We start from the raw sequence: 22,049 nt of genomic DNA on the forward strand, positions 1-22,049 counted from the left end.
CCTTTCTCACGAAAGATATAATTTCATATTTTAGGACTTTCCGTTCAATTTTAACAAATACATGATGAAATAATTGTATTCGAATAAGAGAGTTCGATACGCCAGATACGGTAAATCTAAATTAATTCAGCTCGGAAAATAAACCGAAGGCAACGGTATATAATTGGCTAGGCGATGGCAACTGGCTCCGCCGCCCTATTATCGCGATCACGAAAAATCGTGCGATAGCGCGGCGATCGGCCGCGGCCGCGGCTGATCTATATTTTCGCGGAACGTGTATTTCCGGCGATGTTTACGGCCCGGCCGTGTATTTATTAAGGAGGGGACGTTCATTGGCCGAACGAGCCGGACAGCCGCGGCGAGAATCAACGGTTGGCAGGGGCACCCGATAGAAACGGTCTCTCTCGAGGCGCACCTGAGAACCGGTCGCATTCTGCTAATTGGCTAAACAGTGTAACTACCCCGACTTATGGCCCGATTTACATCGGCCATAAGAAATTTGTTGCTCCGCTACTTGCCACGCCGGCCGTAACGTTGGCTATTACTTTAATAGAATATTGCCGGGGAAAAAGGAGGGGAGGGGGAGCGGGGCCCCGGGTGTCGGGGCACCGGCCAATCGGGAGCGCCGATTCGTTGCTTCAATCATTAAACGAACGCGGTTTCCGATCCGCCGTGGACCCAGGCATCGGTGTCTTTGAACCACCACCGTCGTACCATTTGCCGTCGCGACACGCTCGTCGATCGTGTCTCGCTGGAATCTAGCTGCCGTGCGGCGGCGCTTATTGGCTTTCCAATAATACGGCACTGCCTCTCGTTACTAACGTTTCTCTCGTTACGCCGTTCTCGAATTATTCAATACACATTCGTGTTCTGTCATGCAATCAGCGGTCGGCGATTTTTATGGATCCTGGCGAAAATGACTGGATCCAAAGAGGAAACTAACCTAGAACGCATTCCTGGTCGGATGCAGTTTCTTCGTATTAATTGCAACGGAGAATGAATCTCCGAAACTGGTCGGGCCGCCAGCGATTTAATTAACAAATAATCGTCAGTATATAATCAGGACCTTGAGCCCGCGCGTAATCCTAAGAGGACACGGCGTCGAACCGGTATTCCCAGACGATGACGAATCCGGGCGTGTCCTCGGATTTGATCGGGACAAGGCGCGACACGATTCGTCGATAACGAGGGTGTTCTCAAAGTGCCGCTGATTATGCCACTTGTCGCAGACAGTAAGCAGCATTCATAAGAAGGATCGTCGCTGAGGTGAAGTGGAGCGACATGTCGCGGCTCCGCGTCGCGTTGCTCTCTCGAGAGAGAAGCTGCGCCAGGCTGCACGAGCACACGGAACTCAGTCGTTCACCGCTGCAAAACAAAATCAATCGGCCCTCGAATCATCGTAAATTAACGCGGATTGACGAGCCAGACGTGGCCAAACATCGTTGAACGTCCGTTGTCAGCCGAGACCGGTCTCTCTCTCTTTCTCTCTCTCTCTCTCTCTTTCTCTCTCTCGGGCATAAAAGTGTCAGTCGTCGTTTGTCAGTACAACAATCGGAGATCCCCGAGGAAATTTCGTCCCGGCCTCGACCGTTTTCGTCCGCGACAAAAGGGGGCCTTACTCTGGCCCTTTGACGAACGAAACTGCTACGAAAAGAAGCGGCATTAATTCGCCGATGATTTATCGGGAGTTCGGGTGATTCCATCGAGTATCCTGGAGAAATCGCACGCGTGATCGTCGGGACGCTACCGAGATTAGAAATCCGTTTCCGGTTTTAGCTAAGCAGAGAAAATTATGGTGATCCTGCTTAGCTGGATCCATTAAGGATGACGCATGGTAGCGGGTCTGAACAGGGCGACATTGTTTCACGTGGCTGCCGGCTGATTTATGCTACCGGACCGGACGAATCTTCTTTTCGTTTCGCGCCGGTTCTCGCGTTCTTTTATATAGCCAACGATTTGCCTGCCGCCAGTTTTCTATGACGGTTCTTCGTAGAAAAACGATTTCGGCCCGATAAATTTAAATGTAAATCCGGCAAAAAATTTTATTTCTCGTCGCCGTGGTCTTTCGGGTGATATGAGCCGTTCAGTGCACACATCGACTAACTCCATAAAACAAAAAGTCGAGAAACGCGATGAAATGATGTACATTGATTTTTAAAATTCCTGTTACAACATAGATTCACATATATAATGTAGAATGAATAAATACAGATATAGCTTTCATTTAACGTATAATTTAATGTATAAAATTAATATTATTTAATGTATAAAATTAACAAGAAAGAATAGCCAAAAAATAATCGTCGGTAATGTTACAGTTTTCAATGGCCAAAAAAATTTTGCCGTTTAATGGGGTTAATCTTTATTATTCAGGAAAGTTATTATAAATATAAAAAGTTATGACTATACCAAGTGCTTCGACACTTAAATTTAAGATTTTTCAAAAAGTGGAGTTAATCGATGTGTGCACTGGACGGCTCATATAGGAGACGGTTTCTCGGCTGTTGCGAGGCGCAAGTGCCGTAATTGTTTGCGGTGCGAGCCGCGGACCTTGGCTTGCTTGTTGAAATTCCCATTGTTGGTTCGTAGTTGGCAACCGGGACGCGAGCGGACAGGTAGAGAAGATAGTTGTGGGTGAAACTAATGACGGGGGGCATCCGGGGAAAATAGCCGAAGGTACACGGCGTGGACAGGATTGTCCGCGGGCAGCCGGCTGTAAACAAGGGATTTCGCACTGTCTTGCGCGAAATAAACGCGCGACCCGCCCACGCTCCCCTAAAATCCTATTGTTACGAAGGCGTCGCGTGCGCCGTGGCAAATGTACTAGAACCTTCCTCCGGTTCCCTCGGGGTCTCGTGCAAAAGGATACGCGACATTATTCAACGGCGGGAGGCAATTAGGCTCGCTGAATTTCGGTAACGACGCCCTTTTTTTTAGGCCGCACGTTTTGCTGAAAAGTTGGCCCACCGGATGTTTCAGCGGACGCTACGGGGTGGTCCGTTTAACAGAAACTCGTTTTATTCTGTTCAGAACTCCGTCGCGTGACAACCGTGACCAAAACAGTTGTCCATTTTTATCATTGAACAGTTCATATATTCCTTTTTCCGTCATCTTACATTATTACCAATAAAAATATTACTACTTATAGAAATTATGATCACACGCGGAGACTTCCAATTAAATTTCTAAGAATTCACCCATCAAAGGTGAATGATACCTTGTTGATATTTTTAATTCGTTTACTAAATAAAATTTAGAATATAACCGCCTACTACAGAAATTAAAATTTTACAAATAAAACTATTGAACTGAGTTCTCTTTACCCCAAAGGGTGATAGCTACGCCGCTCAAACAATCGTCAACGATTGGAAACGGGGAAACGTCGGCACGGCGTCGTTAAAGAGTTACTAAATCAACGGGAACGTCACGCGAAGGCTGTCGGAGCTCATCAATTCCGCTTAATGGATCCTCAATTTCAGGGACGTCGCGCGGCGTTCGACAACCGAAATTCGTACATCGTGGCGGGCCGAAGAAGATCCGCGTCCGGTCGGTCCGCGGCAAAGGGTTCTCTCTCGCTCCTCTCCCCGGCTCCGTACTCACGTAAATCATCCGGCTGGACTTCGGCTTAACGCGAAATTTACTGCCGCGTCGTGCATACTCCGTCGGCCATGTTCGAATCGCAAACGTTTACGCACGGCAGGCGGAGTTTGGATGCTGAGCTAATATTTATCGTGACTCGCGCATATGACACCGGCTCATTGCCACTTTAAATTCGCATCGATCCTAAGAAGACTCAATATACGGGGAATATGACGCCGAAACGAAAAAAACAGTCGCGGTAACGCGCGTCAACCCTTTACACGCAGTATAAAGTGTACATGTTGTCACTTGGTTTTAGGTTAACTAACCCTTTGCTTTCGAAGCTATTTTCTTTCTAAATTTCAAATAAATTTTCTCTACCTACGGTTGTTCTTTTTTACCTTAAAAATTCTCACGTTTCATCGAGGAAATGATTAAGGACGAAGAAGCGCTAATCAAAAGCTAAAAGAAATCATATCGCAAAGGGATAATCAGAAGTGCTATTTAATACTGTAGTACTGTTACATATAATATAATACTATAATACTGAAATTACGTATTTTTTTCACACGGACGACCGTCGAAGTTCCCGCAGGAATCTCGTTCGTCCCGGATCGCGGGCATAGGACGATTCACGTGTTGTAGCCGGGTCAGAAAATGGCCGGTTCCGTGGTCCGCGCGCGCGGTCGCGGCGGAGGTAGGCCGAGGTTGAAAAAGACGAATGGTAGACAAATATGGGCAGGACGGTTTCTATGTGCACTTCCCATTACCGGGCACCCACGCGCGGCAGGGTAACGCGGGGCCCCAAGAAGTGCGTCGCACTTAATGGATTCACGAGATTGAATTTATCCGGGTATTCACGCTGCCAGCCGGGAATATGCTGGACACGCGGCTGCGGCACCGGCTCCGACGAGACGCCGCGCACCGGCCAGCTCTAATCCGGGCTTAACGAGTATGAATATTACCGGTATCGGTGATATTAATAGCGGCGGATCGCAACAACGATCGGGCCCGGTAATAATAGAGCGAGCACGGCGACCGCGCGATAACGCGAGATAAGAAGGATGATCCCCGGGTGCTTAACGGCCGCGCGCGAACTTCTCCGTGGAGTCGCGAATCGATTACGAGGAGGGCGGCTAGCCTAAAGACCGTCGTTGCCGGCGTTTCGATGTCTCGATAAATGACGGCGAGCATTTTATAATTTAATTTTATGATTCGCGCGACTGTTTCACTTTCTACAGCTATAGTATAGTATATACTAATATTAGTAGTACTATAATTATTTTTAAACGTGACACGACAATTTTTAGTGGTACCTCAGAGTCACTACTTAACTGTAGAGAGTTGAGGGTACGTCTGAATATATTGCTCGTTAAGAGAAAAATGATTTGTTCTATATGGAATGCATGCACGACTCGCATTAATATTCGGACCCCGTTTTGAACGCCCTAGTATTTTATTCGATTTAATTCAAATGACACGCAAGCTAGCGACAAGGTTCTTCTAACCGGTGGTTAAAGTAGCCGTCCAGTTTTTAGGAGGCTGGCGTACTTTTGTAGCGCACTGTATCCGATGATCTTGCGAGCGCACGCATCCTGTACCCACGTGTGAATTATGCAAATGAAGTTGTTATGATCTGTGCTTTTTACGGCGCGTATTCCACGCGGAAAGGGGATGGAAAGAAAGAAAAGAGAGACAGCAACGAACAGCTGAGAAAAAGAGAGAAAGAGAGAGAGAGAGGGAGAGAGAGGGAGAAAAGAGAGAGAAAGCGGGTACAATGGCGCGGCAGAAAACTCGCGCGTGTTCGAACCGAGCGTCCCACGTGTGCGTCGAACGTTTCGCGCGTGCGCTCGCCAACAGTCGGCTGCATAACTCTCTGCGTCCGCGAGAGCCGCTTTTCTTCCCCGTTCCGCGTCCATACCGGTTTTCCAAATATGATCTAATCCGGCTCACCGGTCGCAATTCACGTCTGTTTGTTCGACGGAAGCCGGCTGGCTCTCGGCCACGCGTTCGATATGCAAATGCACCGGGGACAATTTGTCGTTTCTCCGCGTGTCGGCCGCGCGGCGCACGGCAGATCTAGCCGCGGATCGAAAAATCGCGGTGGGATCGCGATCGACGATAGGGGACCGGGGGGCACCCGCGAGCCACCGCTCCAAAGACGGCGCCATTTATAAAACGCCGCGCGATACGACATCGATCGACTTAAGATACGAGCTTCTTCCGTCGCTACCTGAATTACTAGTCCGATTTCCCATCGCCGTTTACAATCTGCCCGCGTCATCGTCGGCGAGCCTGAGAACGCCGGATGGGATTAAAGAGAGATAAAGAGAGAGAGAGAGATGTGCTCTCGCGGAAATTCCCCCGACAACCCGGTCGATCCGCGTAATTGCGCGATCGAAGTGTGCGTCGATGTCGGTGCCTCGGAATCGCGTTTGTCAGCAGCGTCACGCTCGTCCGACATCATTTTGCATTTCACGCCGAACCAATTTTCTCGATACAAATTATTCAGAATTGCAACAATTTCATAACACCGTCACGCTATTTTCAAGATATCAGAATTATTAAAACCGGCAATTTATTTTCACTTAATTTCTATTCTCCGCTCTTACGATAAATGACTTACGATAAAAATACTTCCTATCGTATACCACAATAATTCCTTAAAAAGGGGATCAAAACCACTCCCTATCCAGCGATCGAATCTGTACACCTTAAAAATAATCCGCGACGTCAATCCTGCCAATTACCCTATTTTATCAATCGCCGTGTACCGCGCGGCAGCTGTCAATGCGCCTAACGCAACGCGCGAGCATCGACTTCGTTTTTCCGTCGATTCCTCGGTACGGATATACGAGAACGCCAGGCCAGCCGTGCACGAACGAAATTAATCGATACGTGACAGCCGATATGCTCTAACACGTGTAGATAGCTTATCTTGCGAATCGTGACGAAAGTTAGCCGCACGGTTTCGCTAAGTGTCGCAGCGAGTGCTCAATGGCGGTCTTTGATTTCGATAATTTGGCACGGTCGTTCACCGCTGATAAATCCTTGGGTATACTGGTTCCGCGGCGCGGACTATTAGGGCAGCGCGGTGGGTTTCAGCCGCGCGATCGCCTGATTTTTTTTTTTTTTCCCCCCTCCCGATCCCGTTGACTAACGAGCCCGATGCGTGGAATGCTGTATGTACATTGGCCGGCAACGATTCCTGCCCGGAGAGAGTGATTTAGGCTTCGTCCGATCGGAATATGTCTGCGGCTGATCGAATATTCTGGTCACGGTTTTATATTACACAGAGCACGAAAGGACCGACTCTAATCAATCGATTGCTCGATTAGCTCGTTTTTCCAAACTGTGCTCAAATAACCTGTCTCCCCTTTTGTGCGCGAATCTTATCGATTAAGTTATACCTTATTGCGTAACGCTTTCTCTACGCGCACCACCGGTTTCCTTTTATTTCTGTGGTATTTATTAAACTATTTTTTAGCGTAAAGAAACACCAATCAGAGACAGACACAATTGGGAGTACAATATAATCTAAAATATTACTTCAGAATTTTCCCTTTAAAAGCAAAAAGTACTGCATGACAAAAATGATCAAAGACGTGGAAATAATTATAAAATAATGTAAGAATAATTATTTTATTATTATTATTTGAGAAAACCAGTGGAGAGTTCAGAAAAGCTTATTAATACTGTATATAAAATATTTAACGCAGCCAGCCTAGTAATAATGAATGAAAGCTAGCTCCTCCGGTCCTCTATGGCAACCATAAATTGCGACCACAGTGATTCCGAGTTTTCCATAGCGTACGGGAAAATCGGGTACCGTTCCATGGTGGAAAAGCGTGAGAGGCGGCGACGCGAAAAGCCGTAGCGCGCGGTAACGTAACTCAACGTCTGCGTCGTTTCCTCGAGGATGTTGTAGCCACGTATCAAATATGCAAATGGGAGTACATAATTTGTCGTTTGCGGAGTCGCGCGCCGGCTGAAAGAGTACGTTGGAAAAAAGAGTACAATGCAGGTGCGAGGCGCAGAAGGATGCAGCGGCGGTGGAACGCGTTCCGCTGGCGGCCCACTCGCGGACAAACCGTGTTCGAGTTTACTCGAGTTCAGTCCTGTTCGAACTGCGGGTCCGATCGAGTCTGTTCATCTACGGCCGCTGATATACCCCTTTATTATTTACTGCCAGGAGGCCATAAAGAAAGAGATAGCGAGAGAGAGAGAGAGAGGGAGAAAATTGAAGATATACAGTGGGTGTTAAAAGTCTTCGGATACCATTTAATTAAAACGATAGAACTTCGTCATTAATTGAAAGAAGAAATAAAAAGCCTGTAGCGAAAATTTGAAAAATGCATTTAGGATAAAATGAATTATTTTCCTGATTGCACACGGATACTATGGGAGAGATAAAAACTATGAAAAGCGATCGAAGCGAAGAGGGAGAAAGATACTGGTCGAGAGACAGGGAGGAAGAGAATGGAAAAAAAGACGAGAAGAAAGGAGCCGAAAGAGGGAGCGAGAGAAAGAGGTGGATGCAAATGGCCATCAGATAATGTCCACGGTACACAGGTTTATTACGGCGAGGCTATCCACCGCCATTTTTCTTGTCCCAATTTTTCGCGCGGGCCGGACAACAGATTTAACCGTCGCGTCGGCCCGCTCTATCCATCTTCGGGGTTCGGTCGTGCTTGTCAGAAATGTCTCGCGTCTGAATAATGGCGGCGCGCGATTGCGGAAAGAAATTTAAATGAGGAATGCCCGAGATTGATCTATTGTGAGATTTGATACAAATGAGGCGAGGCTCTACACGATTTTTCTTCTTCTTTCTCCGCGGAGAGAAGAAGGGAGAAAGGACCCGGAGAGAAGGAGAGCGCCTCCGCTGACTAAATACCCTTCGTGTGCAATCGGTCGAATCTCGGGTAACCCACGCGTAAAACAATTTATTGCCGCGAATTACTGAAGATAAATTTTGGCGATGGGGTACCCATCCCATTACCGGAACATCCTAATTAGTAGATCGCAGATTCGATGCATTTATGTGAAAAATGTATAGATGCAAAAGAAATTTAAAAAGAAGAAAAAGAAGAAAAAAATTCCTGCAATTGGGAGTCGAGGTAGACAATTTTTATTTCACATAAAAATTCGTAGTCTACTGATTATTTTTTTAAAAAAGTAGAAATGGCGTCCAGGACAGATTTCTTCAAGCTATTCTACCAGGGATCGTTTCTGATCGGAAGATCCGGTGCCGAACGGATTCTACGCGAGAGCACTTTTAACGAGGCGAGAGGGAAGATGCAAATTCCCATCAGATAGTGTCCGCAGCGACTGCACGGCTCTAATACTCAGGCGGCTATCAGCTCTCCGCGCATTTTTCCGTGGCCGATTTTTCCCCCCGGCAAATGAAGTTCTCAGCCTCTCCCCCCCTTTTATCTCTATCACGTTTCTGCCGATTTTTCTTGCCCCCTTCTCGCGATAAGGTAATTGGCGCCGCGAAATTATCTGATTCGTAGGCTCACGAGAGTCGGATGCCCGGAAGACTGCTACGATCGGGGAGAGCGCGACTTGTTCGGGCCGCGGCCATGATTCCCGGGATGATTGGAACGATCGGCGTTGTGCGCGCGCCGTGTTCTTCGGCTCGGCCGAGATCGTTCGGGCGGCACGGAACGCGGACACCGAGCCGTCTTGAAATTTATGAAAACACAGACGTATTAATGCCCTCTTTTTCGTCGGTTTTTAACACGGTTTCGTGTTCAAAAGCCGACGCGGTTCCGAGCGCTGCGAGACTCGAGCGTGAAGCAAAAAAAAAAACGCGTACGAGAGAACGAGAAAGAGAGAGAATCCTCGCCGACGGTCTCGCAGTTCGAAAAAGAAACTTAAATCGAGCCACGTATTCGAAACGAATGCTTCCTGCTCGTTTGAAACCAGTATCGAAGCGATATTCGACAACCACCTACGCGTACCCCTGCGGAGAAAGTTGCCCTTCGCGGTACAATTTATTGCAATCGTTGCGGTCGCACAAGTATCCGGTAGGAATCTCGACGCCCTTAATTTCCCCCGGCACACGGGGACATAAAATTAAAACGCTCGAACGAGTAAACAACCGCGGGTCCTCCTCCCCCCCTACCCTCCCGGGCAAATTTTATACACGCGGCGCGTTTAAAAACCGTGAAACGCCTATTACCGGGCCGCCGCCGTCGCCCAGTGGGGTATTTTCGCGTCGGTTGAAATAACCAAAAAAGACTGGTTCGACAAAAGTGTTCCCGTAATGAAGAGACTATTCGACGGTAGTTCATTGGACATTTCGACCATAAACTAGTATGGTTTGTTTGAACGTTCGTTGGTTTCGAATGCGGCTAGACGGTCTTCAAGTGGACAATCTCAACGTCTGGTATCACAATCATCTCTCGTAATTATGTTTCTTTGGAGTAGATATTGAATGTTCGAATATTTTTACTATGCTTTTGAATTACAGTAAATTATATATTTGATACCGTTGGTGCTTTCCAGTTATACCTAATTAGATGTATTTAATTTAATTCTATGTATCGATTACGAGCTCGTCGGGATACAGTGCTTGATTTAATTAAAATTAAAGGAGCGAAGTCTTATTTATTTTATAAAATTCTGCATTCGTCTAAGAAAGAAATATTCCAATAAACTCTTACTCCAACAAAATCCATCCGACCACGAAGTATCCATCCGTATAACGATCCCCGACAAACCCATATTCGAAACAACTCGGCCAAACGTCCAACTCTGATTAAAGCAAATTACCGCAGCGCCGCGTCGCGTGTCGGTCCGAATGCGATCCGCAACTTTGCAAAATTGCGCGAGCCGGACGTGTCGCGGTACAAATACGGACAAGAAGCTAGCGGGAGCAAGGACCGTCTCGTTTATCAACCGCGGCGAACGATACGATCCCGGATCGTTATTCGCCGCGATGGAAGAACGAGAAACCGTTGCGGCGGCTCGCGCGCCGTGCCGCGCCGATCCAGGGTCCGTGGATCGAGAGGATCGTCTCACGCCGCGCGCTCCCGCTCGATGAAGACATTCAAGCTCGAGCCAGCTCGGTCGTCCCGTAAATTTCCCGGGAGCGACAGATACGATCGCGGCCGCGAATCATTTCTGGATCGACCCTCGGATCCCCCGGTTTCGTTCGGTGTCCTTGTTTTACGAACCCGCGCCCGCCGAACAATAGAGCCCGGCCGCGGTCCCCGCATAGCTGGACAACGGTTTTACTGCTTATTAAGCCGCGAACGCGACGGTACCCGCGCGATGAGAGGAGAAGAGAAACGGAACGACGCTCTCCTATGGGCCTACCGGGGGGCCCGGTTCGTAGACGGGCTACTGAAACTAGCCACGGAACCTGCTCTCTCGCCGTCGTTAAAAACAACAACTATTACTTCATTTTTTACAAGAATATTTCACTGTTATCGATGATTCATATTTTTATCCTGATTCCATATCTAACACGCTTTGCCATCGTTCCAAGTTACTTCAATATTGTCGACCGTTCGTAACGTTTGCAATTTCAAACAGTCGAAACTGAGGCGTAAAAATATCACCCATAAGAGTTTGTTATTTTCCGCGATTCGTTTCTGAGAATGGTATACACAAAAAACTATGGTGTTGGTGGCCTTCGATACTGTATGGTCGCGCGAGTGTATGGGGTGTTTGTTTTGATTCCTGGTCTTCGGCAGCGTCGCGGTTAAAAAGGTCGAAGGGACTGTTGCAATGTTTCTCACCGTCGATGGTTTTTAGTTTCGCCCGAGCCGCCGTGCGAGGCGCAGTTCTTATTTCGCAGGCTCTTACGTATGTATATTGTAATGCTATTTCATTGAATACGCGAGTGAATCGTGTGTTATAATTGTTCAGTGCTAATACAAGGTTCTCTCTAAGGATTAAAGTGCGGTCGAGGTAAAATTGTGTGGAGTGTGTTTGATTTGTGAATCGCTAATCGAAGCCGAACAGGACCGAAGGAATGCCATTAAATATGTAAAGTAGCGTCTCGACCGATGCTCACTTTGGTATAAAAGTGGCAAGAGACAGACGAGTGTCTTTCACTTCGGCCGTAAATCGTTCGTGGGTGGAGGGCCACGCAGGAAACGAGAATATGGACAAAGGAGGTGGTAGAGACGGCAACAGAGAAAGGTAGAGAAAGAGAGAGAGAAAGAAAAGAAGAATGAGAAGAAGAGAAGGAAAGAGAGAAGGGTGAGCCGAAAAGAAATTTTCCAATTGGCCAGCCGCTGGATGCGCGGCGCGTCGTAACTCCTGTGTCTTTTACGACGCGGCTCTGAGATAACGGACCGTATTTGTTGCTTTTCGCTTTCTTTTTCCTCCTCCACCTGCCTCCTCCGTCCGCGGCCCTGATCCTCTTTCCTTTTCGTTCCCGCGACCAACCGTCCTGCTTCTTTTCCATTCCAGGTCCGCGAACTTGAGCCGCTCGGTTGCCAGAAATCATAATCTACGCGGGGATGCATCCGACGGGAGCGCGTCCCCGCCCCTATCCTCGCGGTGGTCGTAAAACTAACGCTTCTGGCCCGAAGCGGCGCGGCACGGCGCGTCAATTGTCTTCGGTTTAAGCGCAAAGCAATACTCGTAAAAATGCCGGGCGCGCGCGGCGCCGTCGGACGCCTAGCCCGCCGAACCTTGTTTGTTATTCGACGCCTTAACGGGGACATTTCTCGAGACGGGATGCAAAGTACAGTAGGGCCTCTATTAACCGGTTCGCGGGATCACCCAACGTTCTCCATTAACCGTGGTCTCGGCTATCCGTTATCCCGCGTATGTTTGCCGACGGCCGCGGACGTTCCGAGCCGGGCGATGTTGTACGGCTCCGTTCCACTTGACGGAGAATGATTTCTTTGCTTGTTCTCATTGACGGCATAATTTCACAGACATCGGTTCTCACAGACACCGCTATTTCCATGGACATCGGTTTTCATCGACGTGTTCTATTCGCGGCGATTATTAATAGACGCCGAATCTTTGCGCGAAAAAAAAAATTGTTTCGAGAAACAGGATTCGCAATAAAAATCTCTCCCTCCCTTCCCTTAACTTCAGTAAGCTAAAAATATCGCATGGATGGTTTCAAATTTTTCGCCGAAATCCATCAAAATGGAGTTGAACGACTCACCCTGTAGAATACAATACAGTAATATCTATAGATATGTATATAATATTAAACTATATCATGGTCCTGGGCGATTCATGATTGCGTAATAGTTCATATCTACAAGGATAATATTGCTGAATATATTATTCATCGATAGTACTCAACGTCTAGAGCGCAAGCACGTTATTTAACAATAAAAGCAACGAGACGTGATTCATGAAACATTCCCCGTGATAGTAACAAACAGAATACTATTCCAAGATGCTGCGAAGAGTTCAGAAATAATGACGATAGCGTAAGAAATAGAGATCAAAATCGTGTAGCAATCAAGATTAAAAATGGCGCTATATACACGTTATAATCCACGTCACGCGATGAAATACAGCCGCTGCAATAACTCTGTGGCATTCCAACAGTTATTTCAACACTAAGGAAGTATCGCCGTCCATTTAATAGCCGCAAGAGAATATTCTACACTTCGTACATTACTTAGATAAAGTATTCCACCTTTGTGAAGCAGAGTTTCATAGGCGAACACGCCAAAGTAGAATGTGCAATTAAACAATAGTTAAATTAATTGCCAATAAAACAAAGACATTGCAGCGGGGGACCAAATGAAATTGTTGTACTCTATAAGCCCTACTAAGTGCTGAAGCCCTACTACATTCAGGAATTATGTCAAGATTATAACAAGATTATATCAGCTATTGTAAAAATTATTTTATGTTAAATGTCAAGATATTAGCGCTTTTTCGTAAAAGATGAACTAAAATACTATTGTCGAAGCATGTGGCAGTAAAAAGTTGGAGAAAATTAAATTTCCGTAAGATATAGGCTTAAACTGGGTAATCCGCCATTTTTAAATGTCCGACGATTAAAGGGATCACAAGATTATATCAGGTATTGTAAAAATTATTTTATGTTAAATGTCAAGATTTAGCGCTTTTTCGTAAAAGATGAACTAAAATACTATTGTCGAAGCATGTGGCAGTAAAAAGCTGGAGATAATTAAATTTCTGTAAGATATAGGCTTAAACTGGGTAATCCGCCATTTTTAAATGTCCGACGATTAAAGGGATCAGTTAAATGGAAATGATGCGAGCTTACCGACGGCGGCCGCCAACTTCGCCAAACTGGATACAAATAGGCTCTAGAACATCCAAATTAAGATATTATAATCAAACAACGTTGAAATTTCAATAGTTAATACGTTTTTTTTTGTTTAATCGAGGAGCACTCACCACGGCGTCCTATACCTCCACGGCCATTTTGGAATCTGCGATCACGTGATATCAAATGATCGGCAGGCAACTCTTTCGTCACGTGATTTAATTTCCAAAATGGCGAAGTGATTGTGGAAAGGAAGGTCTCACGCTCCTCGAATAGATAATAAAAGTGTTATTTAAATCGTGTTTACGAAGTGTCAAAGCAGTTTCAGTGTACAGTTTAAGCGACGGCTAACAGCATTGTTTCATGTGTAGAGAAACAGAGAACCGGTTGCAACAAAAATGTAGATTTTGGACAACTGTCGCAGCAATGATTAAGACGTACACAAAGCGGACGCAATGGAGAGAGAAAATACATTTTATCTCCGTCCAAGATGATCGAATTAGAACATTTCTACACTGCGTGGAGTCCGGCGGTAAGTTGTAACCATGAAGCATGCACAATTTTCTAAAATCTGTCAATGTTCTAGGTTATATACAAAAAGTAGAAACCTGTTAAAATTTGATTATTAATAACTATTCGTTATTTTATAATTTCATAGAAACCAAAGTAAGAATCAATCTTTTACATTGACCATAATTCATCAGAATTCTTACTAACTTCTACAATAAATCGTATCAGTCACGGGACATTTCTGATCGACGCATCAAACACGTGGAACATATTAGAATAGCAGAGATTTAAAGGGATAAGCCTAGATAGACTGCGGAAGCGTTTAAAGGAGTTACGAACACCGTTGAGAGACACATGGCCCGTCGGGGCCGTGGCCAAATCGAGCTGTGGGAAAATCGGCGTCTGTGTTTTAGGTTCTCGGAATCGAAACGACACGTCGAGGATTGTGTTCTGGTAGGTAAGCCTCGGAGGCGTCATTACGTGCGAACGACATCCCGCTGAAGTGGCCCATTTATATCTGTAGAAGCATAGGCAGCGGCCGCGCAGGAATTTATATGCTATAATATTGCTACCACGGTAGTAAAGCGTACCAGTATATATCAGCGCCGGGAAAATGATCGTGCCGGTACGCGCGGACCGCATACTGCCAGCATTTTATTGCCCCGACGACGATCACCGTTCGTCGATTTTCTATATGGAGCAACGAGCCCAGTCCGTATAACTATCGACGAACCCCTTTCGACCGGCGCGGACCTAACCGCGGGGCATGTTCGACTTACTCGCGGGATCCCCTATCGCGAGACGATGAATTCTAACAGTAAGCGTCGCCGAGAAACAAACCGGCCTCCGTTGTTTGTCAAGCACCGGCCGGCGCAAAAATAATTGCTTATTACCCTTGTCGGGAGTTCAATTTACACGAGCGTTACGCTTTTTTTGTAAAAAATAATTTGTTTTGTGCTGGACGCAGCATTGTTCGTCGAGCAGACTTTAGAAAACCGGGAACAATGCAGACGCGCGTTCTGTACGAATTTATTTCAAGGATTGTAACGTCGTAGCGATCTTTAAAACATCCGACGGTAAACCGAGTCCCTGAACCACGTGTATAACCATAAACACGGCTTCAGACAATGCTCTCTAGACAAAAGTGGAATTACCTACGTGGCGTCACGATGGGCAAGATGTACAACCCACACTGTTTTGAAACGTTTTCATGCTCGACGTTAATGAACGTACGAGAATGATTAACATTCAGAAAACAACTAGAATTGGTTAAATATGAATGGTGTTTTGTATTCAATATTCAATTCGATCTTTGAATTATTAATAAATAGTTGAAAACTAGGTTCGCGCAAGAAACTGGTAGTGTCACGTGGACAGATAGTATCTAAATCTAACGTTTCAGGTTCGATGCCACGTCAGCCGTTCTGACCGATCATCTGTTACCCAGTGTGACGTCAGACTCGGGCAGTTATCTTTGCCTGTCGGAGCCCGTGGACTTTCTATACACGGCGTTTATGCGTGCGTGTACGTGCCCAGGTCTAGCAGTGAGTGCGTATGGTCCGAGGTGTGTAGACGAAGCCGATTCAAATGAGCGCGTCAGGAAACGAGCGGTAGTACAACTCCATCGACAGAACGCCGCCTACCGTATCATCGCACGTCGTCGTGAGGACGCTCGCGAAAACGTAAGTGCCAATCGGACGATGCATTAGACGGCCGGTTGCCGGTTGCAGGCAGGCCGGCCGATAATAAGGTCCATCGACGCGGAGAGATAAGGCTTGCGGCCGTAGGGCGAACGCCGACGGCGATGACGGCGACGACGACGACGATGAAGAAGACGAAGACGACGACAATAAGGGACGAGGACAAGGAGAGACATCGACGCGTTCCTGTCGGTGGTTCATCGTTAAGATCGAAGACCTTGCCAGCTATCCGAGAGAAGCGGCCGAAACCCGGCGTGTGCACGCACACACGTGCAACGCGTGGGCGAGCCACGCGACCGAACGGGTTTCTACATGTACGTGTTTCTACTCTCGTCCGAGGCTGCTTCGTGACTTCCACGTAGCGAGAGCAAGCCACCAAACGATCGCGGTACCCAGGCTATTTGAATATTCACGCTCTTCCGGACGTCCACGCACAATGCTGTACCCCGTGCACGGCGATGCTGCACGCGCGCCTTGTCAAAATAACGTATCGCGTTCATGCGCGTGCCTCTCTCTCGATTTCCCTCGCTCGTTCTATTTCTATCTCTAGTCTTTTGACTCTTCCTCTCTTCATTACATTTCTCTCTCTATTTTCTTCTCCATTTTTCTCTCACTTTTTATCTTTCGTTATTTCTCCCCTCTCGCACTCTCTATCTTGTCGACGCCAGCTGTTTCTCTTTCTTGTCGGCCGCCAATTCTTGAATTCATCAAGGATCTGTTTTTATTTGAAACCGAGCCGGCTACGAGGAAACGTGCAGGCTCCTATTGCCTGGCGTTCGCGATAATGGGTCTCTTTGAATGCTTCTTGCGGCGGGATGAAGTCGCGCAACAGGCCCCGAGCAGGCGGACACAGGCTCGCCGCGCGGCGTAAGTGGCGGATACGCCGGAGGTACGCTAAATTGATTGGACACGCTGTAGAACGCGTTGAATCGCGGCAGCGGTGTTCCGTTGTAATGTTGGGATTTCATTCGACAGGAAAATTTAATGGATCTAAATGAGATATTGTGCTCCGTTCTGAAGCGTTAAACGGCTTAACATGCTGTTTACCTTCTTCCTGATGAAAACTGGTCGCGCGCGTCCATTTTGTTCGCTGCTCACGGGCTGAACTGTGGGAGGTCGTTCGAAGAAAGATATCGTAACGTTGGAATGTTGTTTCGTTCGGCAAAAAATATTCGTGTTCTCGGAGCATTAAAAAGGCACTCGATTCAGTATTTTACCAATAAAAAAAACAGGACATTTACGAGTCCCATAGAAGAACGAGACACGAGTCTGAACAACTCATTAGTCTAATCCTTGGCATAACACCAAAAAGGAGTAAATCAAAAAGATGGCTCAATATAATTAAGAACACGAATTCTTAAACATATGAAACAACAGCAGAGCTGCCGTCGCAGCCTAACCTACTTACGGGTCCCATCGCTCGAATGCCTGGTACACCTTGAAATACAATTGCTGGCGTTGCCACCGTAAACAGGCTGGTTAAAAATATTACGTACGTAATAACGTAATAGAATTTAATTAAGGTCGTTTTGGCGCGAACTTCATAGCCGGTCGAGAGAATAAAACGCTGGAGCGTAGCCGAGGCGTATCGAGTAACAGTAATAACGCCATTCGCGTTTCTACGGCGCGACGACTTTTAATCGCCGGCATTTGTTACGCTCGGCGGGATAGCGTCTTCTCTAGGATAGCTTCTGGAGCGGCCGTGGAGCCGACGGAACAGCACTAAAGTCACGGAAGAAGAAGGCAAGGACGCCGATCTGGGACCAAGGACAGTACAACGAGATCGTGTTTCCTAAGGTGCCGGAGAATTAAGCGGGGGGTTTCTGGCACAGGTGTTCCGTTCGTAAACATTATCGCCCCGCTGCCTTCGAATTCGCTTAGCGCACGGCAAGAAGTTCTGCGAGTAGCTGATGCAGGAACACGAGCGAAATCGTACACGCAGGGAATCGCGTGTAACTTCTTAGCCGATCGGGAACCGTTTCGCTCTCCGTAGCGTTACATTACTTTTTTACGAGCGTATTAAACAGACGTAGCTGCACGAAAATGTATTTCGCTGTTGCGTCCATTATCAACTGGAATTTTCCTGCGGTTATCTGTCTCCCGGGGAACGTTATGCTAAATTAGATTTAAATATGTCCTGATAACGATGAAATAGCGCGGAGTACGTTTCACGGCGCTGAACACCGTATCAGTCCGTGCTGGACCATTAGGCGATATCAAAGAAAATATTGTAAAAACGTATCGCACCGCGTCTACTAAATTTAATGTAAATCAAGAGTTTTCAGACGGTTCCGCGCGTTTTTGAAAATTCACCGGTCTCTCAAAAGCTCTGTTTTGATAAAAATTCGCAGTATAGTAATTACATTCTCTAGTATAATAAATGGCGAAATTAATAACGGCGTCCATTGTCGTGGATTTCACGCGTTTGCGACAGAAACGAATAAGTCAAGCAGAGAGAGCATCAAACGACTGAAGAATTTGAGCGCGAAACGTCCGGACAAGGGACGGCATCAAATGTGTAAATCAGATATTTCATTTGGTCACGGCGCGTTAGTCACCGGGTTGAGCGAAAGCGGAGGGGGGGAGGGAGAAAAAGGATGAGGAATTCCGTCGGTGGTTTGGTGTGGGTGGCGAAACTGGTAGATGAGAAATACAAACATCGGGAACGACGGTAAATGTCCCAGCTGACCATCCGAAACCAGTGTTCGCGTCACCTAATGCCGCGGACCATGAATCACGGTGGTACCCTGTTCAACGACGCTCGGCCATCGAGCGTGTTTTTATACTTTCATCAAACGAACTTTTTTTCACCGACGCGCCCTTCTTCATAAATATACGGGGAATACCTGTTTTGCGCGACGAGCGCGTGATATTTCATCGGAGCGTCGCGCACCGGCAAAATTTCATTCCGATGACGGATCAGAGATTCGCGGATAACAATTTATTCGACGTTTATCGAATAAACATTTGCCCGAATAAAAATATGTGCAAATAAATATTCGATCGAATGGACGTCTATCTAGATAACAATTCATCCGGATAAATATCCAATCGAATGGAAATTGATCCAGACGACAAGTTAGCTGAACAAGATTTTATTCGAACAAGAATTTAAAGAAATTAATGGCTAAGAAAAATTGCGCTTGACGAGTACAAGAAATAATTTCTACAATAACCTCCTGCATTGATATAAATATAATCAACCAGCATAATTCATTAGGGAGTGCTGGAAGCACGCTGGTGCTTGACGAGCGACTGGATACTTACAAATAAGAGGGGCACGTTGATCGGAATCGCAACGACGAAGCGAAGCCGAGGTTCTTTCTACACGGTCGTTGGTTCGCTCCAAGCATATCCTACGTTCTCTGGCAAATATTTGCCCGCTTGTCCCTAGATATACAAGGAGGCAGAAAAAGCAGGCAACCCACCCCGGCCACAGAATTTCGGCTCGTCTCAAAGGGTACGGCCGCGCAAAGAATTCGAAGCCGTTCTCCCGGGCCAAACGAAACTAACGATACCAATTCGACTTCGGGCGAAAGGAAAATCATATTTCGCGAGATTTCAACCCTTCGAGGTTAACACAAATTGGATAGTTACAGAGGAAAATCGAATTATTCGTCCGTCTATACCTTTCATCTTTGATAAATATTCCCTTGTTGGTATTCTTCGAACGCCAGCCGTTCTTCCATCGCCGAGGCTTCCCTGGGAATACCTGACAACGTGGCTACCGAATATTTGACGCTCGAACGTCCCGGGATCGCAGCTTCTTATTTGAGGAAGGCATTCTTGGGTTCGCAAACGGACAGAGTCATCGGGAATACGAAATAAAACCGCCGGCGAATTTCTTCCGCCGCGCGTTGGTTTGCGTGTGTGTGTTTCAGCTGATTGTTTGCTTATTTAACTTATATTTCATATCTATTTCATTATTTTTATATTTACTTACGCGCTCGCCATTGTCCACGGCGGGGATGGTATCGGGCCATCAAATATTTTGACAGTGCCTATACATCGTGTGCCGCGAACGCGGGTATAAATATTCGCCGGTCCCGCATAATAAATCAGTTCTCGTTCGATTCTTTTTCGTGTCGGCGATCGGCCGCGGCCGCGACGTCGGCGCTAATGAATTTTGAGCAGCATAAAAATAGGGGCTGCAGTCCCTGGGAAAGAGGGGCCCTGCTGCCCGCGCCGCACAATGTCCTCCCGCTTAATTAATGCGCAAACTTTATCTGCGACGGAGACACATTAACGATAAGACGTGTGTACGGAATACGTCTCTATCGTCGATCGAATATTAATTCAACGGTGTTCCGATGGCCGAGCGGAGCCGCTTCGAAGAAACCGCAGACCGGATTGAAGATCCGATCCGATCGAGGGCCGCGACTTCTGGAACCTGGACGATCGGGAACGACGGTGAACACCGGTAGGCACAAGTCGAATCTGACATTCCGCGACGGCTCGCGATACGCGTAAACGCCGCACTCGCGTTCTTCGGCCGTGCTGAGAAGTTCAAGACCCCCATTTGTCTTGCGCCGGGCTCTGTCGTTCGCTGTCGCCGATGGTCTATCATTGGCTGGCGATTAAGCTATCGATATTTATGTATTCATAGCCTGTCTTAATCGAGAGAGAGAGAGAGAGGTCGTAATCAAGGAAAAATCTTCGCAGCGACTAGCCGCCAATATGCAATGAAGCTGCAATGAATTCAACGGGCAATAACGAAGGACCATAGAAAATGAGATTCGCACCGGTCAATTAAACGTTAATTAGAAAATCTGATTGCTCCTTTCTTCCGTCTCTTCTCGTCCTCGATTTCCCTCAACCGACGAATGGAATTCGATCGATTCGAAAGTACGGTACAATGGTACACGGTGCAACAGGAACAACCGGGGTCGGTTTATAAAAATGAAAAATCGACGAGAGCCGCTCGAACGCCGACCGCGAAAAATCAGATAAAATCGAAGCAATTTATTTAACGAACGAACGGCCGAGAAGTGAACTCGTTACGACCGACCCGACAGCGTGAAAATGAACTTTTTTGTATCTGAACAAATAGATGGTCGAGGGAGGGGGTTGGCCGGTCAAAATCATCGGCGCGACGCGGAAACGGCAATTTGTCATGCGACACACAACCGGCGCCCCGAAAAATCGACGAGTGCGCGGCTCGAAAGTTTTCGGCGCGGCCGGTGTAATTGGTTCTTTCCCATCGGGAGCGGACGATAAGCGCGTGGGTGGCATAACAAATCACGTCCAAGTGGTTTTCGTATATCCGTGCGGCCGATTCTCCGCGTCCACGGCGATGCCAACCGTCATTACTCTCTGTCCTCCGCGAAAGCGATACTTCGACCGCGGTCCAATTTCCGAAGCGATTTTTATCATTCAACGTGCGCGAAGTTCCACTTTCTGATTTAGAAACAATAATGAATTGTTAGAAATAAAAACAGAAGGAACACTGCGAGCATTGTCAGAGTAACGGAGACGAACTATGAGACATGGCAATCCTAATAGACCATATTTGTTTCAGGGAACGTCCTCGACAGCATATTTCAAGGCCCTCGAAATCGGAGCAGCCTTAAAACGAACATTTAGCCAAACTACATTAATCCACGGCCTGCGCTCGGGAATGAACGGAGCCGACAGCTCGTTCCTTTTGTCACGGGAACGGTGCAACACCGACACGGAAAGGTGTGTATCGGTAGCCCGGCATCGCGACGGCCAAGAGAGGTGTCGGGGCGCGTTGCTCGCGTGACTCGAAAAAAACGATCTTATTGTCGGCGGTTCGTTCCGTGGCAAGAAGGTCAAGGGACATCCACGGCACATTATTCAGGGCTGTTCCAAATAAAGAACCGGACGCGACGACGGAGAGAAGAGGGAGAAGAGTGCGGCGGAATGGTATGAACGGGGTCGAGGTGGTTGCTTTCGCGACGGGTTGATAAGAAAAGGACCCTTCGCCTTTTTTGGGGGCCATCCGCGGCGCTCGAAGGTGCGAATTCTTGTATCTGGGCGTGGCAAATTGCCGCACGCGAGCCTCTAATGAT

The 22,049-nt window shown here is 47.1% G+C and overlaps 1 protein-coding gene across 1 annotated transcript in view; it reads left to right on the top strand.

Moving 5' to 3' along the window:
* The window catches only part of LOC144477149 (uncharacterized), a 63,065-nt gene that overhangs the window by 10,918 nt on the left and 30,098 nt on the right, over positions 1 to 22,049 (top strand). Inside the window, exons 2-3 of the mRNA XM_078194636.1 lie at positions 15,854 to 15,999; positions 21,536 to 21,696. Of these exons, the coding sequence (XP_078050762.1) occupies positions 15,854 to 15,999; positions 21,536 to 21,696 (307 nt within the window). The remainder of the gene's footprint in view (positions 1 to 15,853; positions 16,000 to 21,535; positions 21,697 to 22,049) is intronic.

The sequence above is a fragment of the Augochlora pura genome, chromosome 11 (genome assembly GCF_028453695.1).
Source record: "Augochlora pura isolate Apur16 chromosome 11, APUR_v2.2.1, whole genome shotgun sequence".
Classification (NCBI taxonomy): Eukaryota; Metazoa; Arthropoda; class Insecta; order Hymenoptera; family Halictidae; genus Augochlora; species Augochlora pura.